The following is a 10,757-nucleotide window of genomic DNA, read 5'->3' as shown; positions in this document are numbered from 1 at the left end:
TGACCTCTAAAGAAACTGCTCTTCATCAGCTACACAGCCTGTGGACACCTACCTCACCTTAGTCACCAGCACTACCTGAAGCTAGACTCTATGAATACACCCACAAATATCATGTATTGGTTTGCTGTTATTCACCACATTGCTATAACATCACAGCATAATGTGAACAAAATCACATTTATCTGGGCAGGAGAGACGATTTATTGTGCTGGGTCTGCATTCTTAGACATCTGTCACTTCAAATTTCCATCCTCATCTCATGAAATGAGCTGCTTTGAATACTTCTTTGGGAGGCAGAAATTATAAGAAAACCATGACCACTTTCTCACGATTGCTCAGGCCCAAGTGAGCGTAAGTAATTTGGAGGAGATGAGTTTCACACCTGCTGTAAGCCCCAAGTCCTAACACATTCCAGCTGGCATGAGAACTGCACCCTGCTCACCCCCATGTTGTGTGTTTCAGCTGCAGACAGCTCTCTGAAAACACACCCAGTGCTTCAAGTGCATTCTGACCCAATACTCCCTCCCAGCGGGCTGTGTTTTATCCACACCTGAAAGAGTTCAATCCTCTGTTATTTAAAAAATCACTTGTGCTTCTCTCATTATGGGTAGTACCATATGAATAATACACCACATTTGCTTGTACCTCCAGGCATGTTTCATAGTCATTCTATGTTTATTGCTAATGCATACATACATACATGTTATCATTGTTATCATTCTGTCAAGTCTCCAGGCACGTTTCTAGTCATTCCTTTCATAGCTCTCACATTTCTTTTGTTTTTATAAATGTCCCTAAGGAATTGTCAAGGAGCCCCTGCCAGAAATCCTACCCCGTACAAAGGTGTTTACTCGCCCTGACCGTAGTCCCCTTCCCCGAAACTAAAAAGCAGCATAAAAAATTCCCCCTTGAGTCACGCCGCAGCTCCGATCGCGGCTCGCCGGAGGATTCCCGATGGGGCGGAGCGGAGCGGCTCGGAGCCGCCCCAGGGCGGCGGCGGCGGCGGCGGCCCCGCCCCGGGCCGGCCTTTATAGAGCCCGCAGCGGGCAGCGCCCCGGCAGCCGCCGCAGCTCCGCCAGCCCGGCACCGCCTCCGGTAAGTGCCGTGCCTTTGCAACCCCGCCGGCAGCTAAAGGCACCAGCGTCTGAATCGATCGGGACGAAACGATTGCTCTTAAAATTGCATTGAAATTAAATAAGGAAAATGCTACTGCGATGCGGTATCGCAGGTGCGGGGAAGGTCGGTTCTAACTGCCACAGTATAGCAGAATTTTTAAAGGAATCAGCAGTACTGCTGTTTATGGTGTGGAGGCTGGGCCTGAGAAACGAATTATAGTCGCAAAGAATAAATTACTTTCATTGCTGCCACAAATGCTAAAAATAATTGTCATAATAATGTTTAAGGGAAGTATATCTGCTAAAATTTCATCTGAATCGGAAATGCATGCATAGCCAAGTACCTGAGGCATGATTTGCTTTCTTGCATTATGACACCTGCTTAACAGCAGAGGTTGCATCTGCATTAGCATTTTCATTTGTGTTGTGTCTATTTTCCAAATGAATCTAGTGATCTTCTGTATACCCTGTGTTTTGGTCCACACCACTGAGTGTGTGAACATGTGTTAGGAGTGTTCAATACTGAGCTGTAGAGTACTTGCACTCCATTTCTTCCAAATGAAGTAAAGCTAGAAGGTGCAATCCACATATCAGCAGGTGTTCAGTCTGCAGGACCAAACTGAAATTAGTCCGCTGTAGAAACCTGAAGCAGGTACAGTGTACAGCTCAGTTCTGTGCATCTTCTACTGCATTGCTTTTTTTTGCTAATATAAATATAGCTATGATTCCCATGGAATCTTTTAAAAATGAAGTTTTACAGTTTTCTAAAAGTGAGAGAGCACTGAAAGAGTCAGAGCTTAAAAAAAATACTCTCATGACTTCTATTGCAATTTAAAAAGAGGGAAAAGACACATGGGACTTTATTGTGCCCCCATTGTTATTACATTATAATTATTTGCTTTTGGAAAGATTGCTATACCTGCTTGGCTACAAGATCCAGCTGCATATAAGAAGTTGAGACAGACTATGTTGTAAACCTATAACACTGAAAATAAGTGAGGCAACATCACCAGCAGACTTTCAAGAGGTGGCAGTGGTCAGAGGCACTCGGTCAGGTGGCCAGGTTTACCTAAAGCTGAGCAGCAACAAAATGCAGTTGATAACTAGAGAGGGACTGAAAAACTGAGTTTTCCCTTTCATACCCTCAAGGTGCATGCTCAGTGCTTTTGTTGATGGTAGCAATGGTCAGTTCAATAGTACAAACAGTTGGGCAGCAGCTAAATACATCTGCCAATTTCCAACTTAGTCCATACTGCAAAAATGGAGTATGGATTTTTCCAATTTCTCTTTCCTTGTTTCAATTACACTCTTGAAAAAAAATCTGGTTTTATTGCTGCCTGTTCAAAAAAACCTTCAAAGTATAACCTCTAATTTAATTTATGGAAATAATAAGCAGATATCCTGCTGCAAGTAAAAGCTTCATTCTTCATCAGTTGTGTTGTAACTGAAGACAACAGAAGCAAGAAAACTGGCACTGCAGGCTATAGCATGACACTAAAGTCCTCTTTTATTTTCAGAATTAAATAATACAGATCGAAGAAGAACAAAGAGAGAAGTTAACTAACAACATGAAGTTACTCATCTTCCTCACAGTAATGCTGGGCGCCCTTGTCACGGGATTAGAGTCTGTAAGTTTTAAGTATATCAAAAGCCTAATCTTATTTCATGGAGAAAGGCAGACTCAGCCTGCAAAGCAGAGGGAAAAACTCTGAAGGACAGAACAAGAATTCATTGTTGAATAAATTTTCTGGCTTTCATTTTCTGGCACAATGTGAAGCACCAAGGTCAGCAAAATGATAGGGGCAATTGATGAATGTTGCATCTTTACTGCACTGCTTGGTGGAGAGGGTGAAGTTTCCTTCCCTTTCCTGATGCAGTGGCACAGTTCAGTGGGGCTTTTCTGATCCTAGGGTTTTTGGGTTTTTTTGGTGGTTTTTGTTTGCATGACATGGGATTAGTTTTTATTCCCCATTCTGCTTTGCCTAATTACAGTTGCACTTCTTGTTCATATCCAGATTCCACAGAGTAGGTTCAGCAGGTAGCTACATGCAAAAAACTAAACAGTTGAAGGTATGCAGTAGGGAAAAGATGATTAAACCACATAAAAGGAACTGCCTCCTTAAAAATTCTTTTTTTTCTTTTCCTGTAGATTTATAGCTGGAAATACTACAAGCAATATAAACGCAGATCAGACCACAAGGGTAAGCATCTGCCTGTTCTATTTGAACCTAAATGGAACTTCTTATCCTGTACTTGTACAAGAAGAAAGATCCTTATTGATACTGAAACACCTAAAACTTAATTTTCAATTACATTTCATCTCCACATTCAAATGTTTTGCCTATAATCAGTGATGTCATTGACTTACAGAATGCCCTTGTTTGAATGGAGGAACATGCATTACCTATTACCTCTTCAGTGGAATTGGTCGTTGCATATGTCCAGATGGATACACTGGGCTTCACTGTGAACTAGGTAGAGTATCTGTCTTCCTTAATGCTAACTAAATTGATTGGAAAGGTCTAAAAGATAGCCAAAGAATTCATATGAAATGCCAAGTGAAAGCATTACCCAGAGATATGACTGGATAGCCTTTAGCAGTTTGTACTAAGAGAATAAATGAGGAGAAGCAAGAAAATGCTGGTGCAAAATCTGGATCACTAATTTCTTTGTCCCTGCCACCTCAACCTTACTTTTAGATTGGGGTGGAAAAACAAGCTAGTTTGTGGGTGGTCAGAAGCAGAAGAACTTATTAGACTGTGAAATTCACTTAAACTGTTAAAGAATTAATATGCACACTCAAAATCCATATAGAGCAAATTTAATAACAGTATCTAGTCAGTCTGGATTTTGCATCTGGTTTTGAGTGTAATGCAAGAACTTTTTTCCTCATTTGAAGGATTTGTTCATGTCTGTCACAGAACAATTATGCGCAAGAGCGTGCTGCTAATAAAATATTTATTTTCTCAGACACTGACAGCACATGCTATACTGAAAATGGGGAGAACTACAGAGGAATGGCAACAGAAGACAAATGTCTGCCATGGAACTTGCCCTCACTAATCAGGAGGGGTCGTTACCACGCTTACTCAGAGAATGCTTTGCAGCTTGGGTTGGGCAAACACAGCTACTGCAGGTAAGAAAAGCAGCACTCATCTTGTGGAAGCTTTTATTATCACAGTCCCAGAGATACTTCACTGAGAAACATGTTTTTAAAAAACATTACAGAGTTGAATTATTGACTAAAAATATTTGGAATGTGAGTTTCTGAAGCATTATTTCCCCTGGCATATATTACAACAAAATATTTTTGTTTTTTCCAAAACACTTGGAAATTTTAAAATACTATGACTGTCTTTATGAAAAGAACACTCTTTTTATCTTTTAGAAACCCAAATGGAAGGAGCAGACCCTGGTGTTACACCAAAAGGGGATCTGCCATTCAAGAAACACCTTGCAACATAGAGAAGTGTGGTAAGTAATATTAGTTTCAACACAATTGGGGTTTTGTTTGTTTTTTTTTTTTTCATTTTATTTTTAATAGCACAAGTTTGGAGTTTATTTGTAAGAACATCTGAATGAAATTTTTCTTTTCACAGGGCCTACATGTGGTCAAAGGAGCATTAGCAAGATGTTCAAGATTGTTGGTGGAAAGCAGGCAGAGGTTGAGTCTCAGCCTTGGATAGCAGGCATCTTCCAAAACATAAGGGGCATGGATCACTTCCTGTGTGGGGGCAGCCTCATCGACCCTTGCTGGGTGCTCACAGCAGCACACTGCTTCCACACTCCGTAAGTTTCCAGTTCCACGGCCTTCTTAGTTGACACTTTCTTCAACTGATTTCTTGGTGTGATGCTCCCTGAGCAACCCTTTGGAATGCACCACAGTAAGAATGTTCCTTTGATTGAACAAAACAAGAGCAGCAAAAGAAACATTAAGCCTCTGGGAGCCCACATCTAGCAGAATGAACTAGCAAGATGTGGACGGTTGGGTGGGATGCAATTTTAACAATTCAGTGTATATTGGTGCCAGGATTTCATTTTTACCTCAGCCCTTCCCTAAGCTTAATAGTTGTACTGATGGTGAGCTGTGTAATACAGCTAATAATGGCTGCTTTTTGTTGACTTTTCTATGGTAAGCTGATCCTTTTGGCATCCTGCAGGGGATTCTTAAGGCCAACGCCTTTCATTAGTAGCAACTAGTTAGGCATGTTTCAGAATGTCTAAATACCTATCTTAATCCCCTCAAATGGAAAATTAGGATGCTTTTCTTCAGAATATTGGATCAACTTTCAAAGCAAACTAAAGTTTACTTTTTCTTATCAGCATGAAAATAAATGTCAAAGAGAACTGGAGTGGATCTCAGCTGTTGACCTTACTTTCAGAAATCAGTAGTCCTCATCAATCTCTCTACTCTCACTCAGGTCAAGAAGACCAATAAACAAATCTGTCTACAAAGTTTTCCTTGGAAAGTCCATACTGAATGTTACTGATGATAAAGAACAAGTATTCATGGTTGATGAGATCATCTCTCACCCTGACTTTACAGATGACACAGGTGGCAATGAGAATGATATTGGTAAGTGTTGTCTTAATATAAGCCTTTAAAACACTGGGATAGGTGAAGGCTGCATAATTGTGGCATGTGTTCAAAAGAAGTAGAACCAGAGATGGGAAGAAGGGAAGCAGGAACAGTCTGAAAACTAAGCCTGTGCTGACAGGTTTTGCACTTGTTAAGTTTTGGTTGTGGTGCATATCAGGTGCATTACCTGGCAAGCAGTCTCTGGACCTGTGGAAGACATGGCTTTTCCATAAGCACTGGTGGCAGCATTGCATTTCTGCCATTTTATTAGGTGCCTAAAGATCAGACTGTATGTATAGTAAAAGATGGAAAAAAATGCATGCACAGTAGGTTTCATCATATAGCATGGGATTGCCATATCAACCACCTCATTAGCTGAAGATTATCCTGAATTAATTCAGACTTTCATAAAAACCTGGGTTTCACAAGCCTGTTCCTAAAGCAACCATGTCAGAGATGGTTTTTTGCAACTTGAACAGACCAGACTTCTCACTCTTGCACTTGACATTTAGAATTCTACCACCCCTTCCAGATTCCTGCTGCTGCTGAAGTAAAGAAAATCCAAGAATATCTTTGTAAGCCATTCAGGATAGCGGGTACTGCCCTCTACAGCCAGTCAGAAAGCTGATTCTTTAAACATCTAAAGATAGCTCAGGCAAAAGAGTATTGTGCAAGAGTATTAGCCCCTATCCTTTGAGGAAGGATAAGTTGGAACACTTGTTAATTTTAGTGTTGGGAAACTGATGTTGTTGTTATTAAGTAATGACTTGTTCCAAAAGCAATGAGGGGAGCTGTGTGTAACCAGAACTAAATATAATTGCAACTATTCCCATTAACTGTACCAAGTACTCCTATTGTCAGAACTTGAGGGGAAAAATTTACAAATCTAACTGTATCTTTTCTGACTTGGTTAATAGCTTTGATAAGGATAAGGACAACTTCTGGACAGTGTGCAGTAGAATCCAAGTATGTCAGAACAGTCTGCTTGCCAGAGAGGAACCTCTACTTAAAAGAAAATACGCACTGTGAAATAGCTGGCTATGGAAAACAAGATTTTTGTAAGTAAATTACTTCTTTTCCCAAAGTTGGTCTTCCACAATGGTGAGAATGTGGTGATTTTTACACCATGATCTGTGAAGTGTTAAAAAAGGATTCCTTTCCATCGTATGTGTATTCCATGTGCATCTCTTGAAGATGACCTTTGCTATCATCTTCTCTAGTTGTCTATGGCATTTCCTAACTGATGCTTCTCTCTCATATCAACCATACAAAGTAAGGCAAAATATAAACCACAATTTTTATTGTTCCTGATGTGATGAGGAGCAGAAAAAAAAATTAAGATGTGTGGGAGGATTAGCAAGGGATTGTGTTTGTGCAGACTTTCCATCAAAAATTATTGAACGCTTTCCTTCTAAAAACTAAACTTTGTATTTTGTGTTTGGACCACTTGTTTTTCTCTTTGAGACCTTTTTATGAACAGTAAAAGCAAACCAATGCTGCATAAGGTGAAAGTAAGAACCGTAATGGAGAATTGGAATGGTTATGCTAATTTAAGTGCAGAAATTGTGTTATGGGGGGGTTTCTTGCTGCTTTTTGTTTCTTGGAGAGTGAGAACAATGAAATACTTATTGTTTTTGCAGATGACATCTTCTATGCTCAAAGACTTATGTCAGCCACTGTGAACTTAATATCACAGAGAAAATGCAAATATGAATACTATGACAATATTAGAGTTACTGACAACATGGTCTGTGCTGGGGATCCCACATGGCAGATTGATGCCTGCAAGGTAAAACTGGTTTGGTTTATTTTCTAAATAACTTCAAATACATGTACACTACTACATAGATCAGTTGGCAGCATCTTATAACTCTACTAGTCACTAGAGTCTCTAATGTAACTAGAAATTACTATGTCAAGTGGAGTTGACCTGTCACGTGGCCAAATATCTGGAATAAAGTTGGAATCCACAGTTAGGTTTTACATCCTCCAGGCCTTCCTTTGGAGGTGCAAGTGCACTGTCTTAACTTCTGTTTTTCCTCAAGGCCTTATTTTCAATCTATTCAAGCAATAGCTGATAGATACCATCAGAGCTATATAGCAACTGTTCTAGCAACTGTTCTAATGTTTGCACATTAACTATAGCTTTGCAAGGGTAGATTAAGGGGACACTGAGCACCTCCAGATTTGTCAAAACTAGATTAATTTCCCTGCATCTTTCTGGGTGGAGTAAGGAGGAGCCACTGAGAAAAACAAGCATCCTCAGGTGTCAGAGTATCTTATGGACAGGGAGACAGTTGATTCTGTGATGAATATAGGGCATGTTGGCCTTGACCTTGTATCACTAGTCTAATATCTATGCTTATAAACTTGGGATGGGGATGGAGGGTTGTTTTCCAAGGTAACTATTCTCCTGGTATCCTGACAGGGGGAACTAGAGATCTCAGCTTCAGAGACTGTTCAAGTCACAGCAGATGCCAAACCTTCTGTTCCATCTAAGCAATGTTCTCAAAGATCAAAGCTTTAGCTCATAGGTCCTCAGTAGCTTGCTTAACTCTAGAAAAACAATCACAGCCTCCATCTGCAATGACCTAATATGTTCTCTTTCTGTTGTCAGGGAGATTCCGGTGGCCCCATGGTCTGTGAGCACAATGGCAGGATGATGGTTTATGGCATTGTCAGCTGGGGAGATGGCTGTGCAAAGGAAAACAAGCCTGGTGTTTACACCAGAGTTACTCAATACCTTAACTGGATTGACTCCAGCATGAATGGGCTAGCTGCCAAGAGTCGTTTTCTTCCTGAACCAAAGTGACCTGTTTTTGACAGCTGGACTGAAATGAACAAAATTTTGCCTATACTGACACCAGGACAGTGAACACCTGAATGTCATAAGAGGCTTTCATTTGGAATGCTTGTGTGGTCAGTCACTCAGATCAGTGTTCCTGAGGCACGAGGAAGAGAGAGGGTTGATATTTTATCTTACTACTCTGAATTACCTGGAAACCACTCGGTGGAAAGTTAAAATATTTAACATTTAAATGAGTATTCCCATGCATGATACTATGCATAGCAAGTTAGCTATCTACTCCATTTATGAACCAGCATTTGCTCTGGAAATAGATACGGTTTCAACTTACTTAATTTAAGTATTCATTTTATACATGACCTGAGTCTAAAATCTCCCCTTATTGTACTGAATAATACTAAGTCTCAAGTCCCACAAACCTAGCCTGTTAAGACCAGTACTTAGAGAGTGATCAGACTTGGCATCAAAAAGTTGGGGGGAAAAAAAGTAGTAGTTGAGTCAGCATTACAAACTGTTAATGTATTTAACTTAAGAATTGTGCTGCAAGGCAGCAAATTGGAAAGTTGCTGGGCTTCCAGGTCACATGTGAAGGTGTCCCCTGGAAAGTCTGATTATGCAACTTCTACATCTACCTATACACCCTGGAGAAGATTTAAGGACTTGGCATTTGTCAAATGCTGCAGGCATCAAAAGTCAGAAATTTATTTCCATTCATTTAACTGATATTATATGGAAGTGATATTTTTTCCTCCGACTTATTCTGGGTTTATTTTTAAACTTGTCTTTGTTTTGTAGATTTGGATTATTTGTATGAGGGCTGGAACCTCAAACTTTATTTAAATTATTTTTACTGTGTTTAACTTATTGTTTGTATTATGGATGTTAACTATCATTAAAAAAAAACTTTCTTCTTATGTATGTTTCTCTTCTCTGGAAAATAGAAGGGTGACTCAAAAGAGAATTGTCATTATTAAGTTGTAATCTCACTGTAATCTTCCTTAGTAAAAAATAAGTATTAGTGAAGAATTTGATATGCATAAGCTAAATTCTTTTTCCAAAATGCACATGGGTGTCTGTAAAAAGGCTACTACAGCTATAGCTTTATGTAGTTGGGGTACATGAACCTTGCACAATGGTGATGGAATGATAAGAAGAAGAACCTTGATACCTTGATGAAGTCTGGTCCTTAAGACTCAAGACTGAACTGGGTAACATCTCCACTCTTTGCAGTGCTGTTATTGTTGTCATGTGTCCTTAGACTTCAGTCTCATGTCTATAAAAGGGGTGGGACAATACTTCCCTTTTCCCACAGCTGTGCCTGGCTCTGAGCTGCCTGGAGTGAGAGCTGACAACTGTGTGACTGTACTGAGGCTAATGCCCTGACAGCCCAGTGGTGGACAGGGACACCAAGCACTGCTGAAAACTTGAAATGATTACTGGCACTGCTGGATTGCAATCTGTTAGGCAATACAATTTGTGGTTGGGATCCTCAACTAAATTTATTAGTGGACTTTACCACTGCCTGTGGTAAAGGTATTTGGGGCAAGTTTGTGGACTCCTGATTCAAGTTTGTGCAGGGAGCTGGTTACAATTGCATTGTTTCTGGAGTTAGAGATCTCTTGTGAGAGATGGGAGACTAGAGACTGTGAGAAGAAAAATATCTCTTCACTGCTTCTTTTGACAGCAACTACCAGGACTGCTTGACCAGTGCTAGCAGAGAATGCTTCATGCCCAAAGTAAGCAATGGTAATACAGTTTTAGACAAAAATATTCTAGGTTTTAAGCATGTCTTTTTCTTACTTTACTATTCCACTTTAATATGTAGCAAAATACTTAAATCAGTGAATCTTCAACAGGTGGAGATTATAAATACCTTTATGACCATTGCATGTGATTTTCATTGCAATGAACAGCACATTTATCATCAATTTCTCTAGGCTTTTTCTGTGCAGAGGTATAATTTAAATTTCAACTTATTTCCATAATTATGTGTATAAGTATGAATGAAAAAGGAGATGAAAAAGGAAATGAAAAACCAAACTTGCATTTAGGTGTCCTTCAGTCTGAAGTCCAGCGAACTCTAGATAGGTAAAGTATAAATAAAAACAGGATCTTGAAGGCAGAGAGCATTTAGATGCTGTTTGGGTGTGCATCTTATTTGTTTGGTTTATATTGGATAAGTTATTCCAACAAAAATTAAATTTTTAGACAAACACACACTATACATACACCTCTGCCCTGGCTGCTATATCATTTT

At 39.7% G+C, this 10,757-nt stretch overlaps 1 protein-coding gene across 1 annotated transcript; it reads left to right on the top strand.

Moving 5' to 3' along the window:
• The first annotated feature begins 1,065 nt into the window (after nt 1-1,065).
• On the top strand, nt 1,066-9,405 carry PLAU (plasminogen activator, urokinase). Its single transcript, XM_058810603.1, has 11 exons — nt 1,066-1,095; nt 2,633-2,743; nt 3,265-3,316; nt 3,486-3,590; nt 4,086-4,251; nt 4,504-4,589; nt 4,715-4,904; nt 5,537-5,691; nt 6,612-6,752; nt 7,335-7,483; nt 8,312-9,405. The coding sequence occupies exons 2-11, from the start codon at nt 2,684-2,686 to the stop codon at nt 8,504-8,506; spliced, it is 1,299 nt and encodes a 432-aa protein (XP_058666586.1). The 5' UTR covers nt 1,066-1,095; nt 2,633-2,683; the 3' UTR covers nt 8,507-9,405.
• The last annotated feature ends 1,352 nt before the right edge of the window (nt 9,406-10,757 follow it).

The sequence above is a fragment of the Ammospiza caudacuta genome, chromosome 9, assembly GCF_027887145.1.
Source record: "Ammospiza caudacuta isolate bAmmCau1 chromosome 9, bAmmCau1.pri, whole genome shotgun sequence".
NCBI lineage: Eukaryota > Metazoa > Chordata > Aves > Passeriformes > Passerellidae > Ammospiza > Ammospiza caudacuta.
Note: the sequence above shows the minus strand (reverse complement) of the source record. Positions and strands in the feature narration are given on the sequence as shown.

Excerpts from the sequence above, each read along its gene's own strand:
- PLAU (XM_058810603.1), top strand. The coding sequence starts at position 2,684 with ATGAAGTTACTCATCTTCCTCACAGTAATGCTGGGCGCCCTTGTCACG. Across the intron at positions 3,591-4,085 it reads TGGGCTTCACTGTGAACTAG|ACACTGACAGCACATGCTAT; the intron begins GTAGAGTATCTG and ends TTATTTTCTCAG. Across the intron at positions 5,692-6,611 it reads TGGCAATGAGAATGATATTG|CTTTGATAAGGATAAGGACA; the intron begins GTAAGTGTTGTC and ends CTTGGTTAATAG.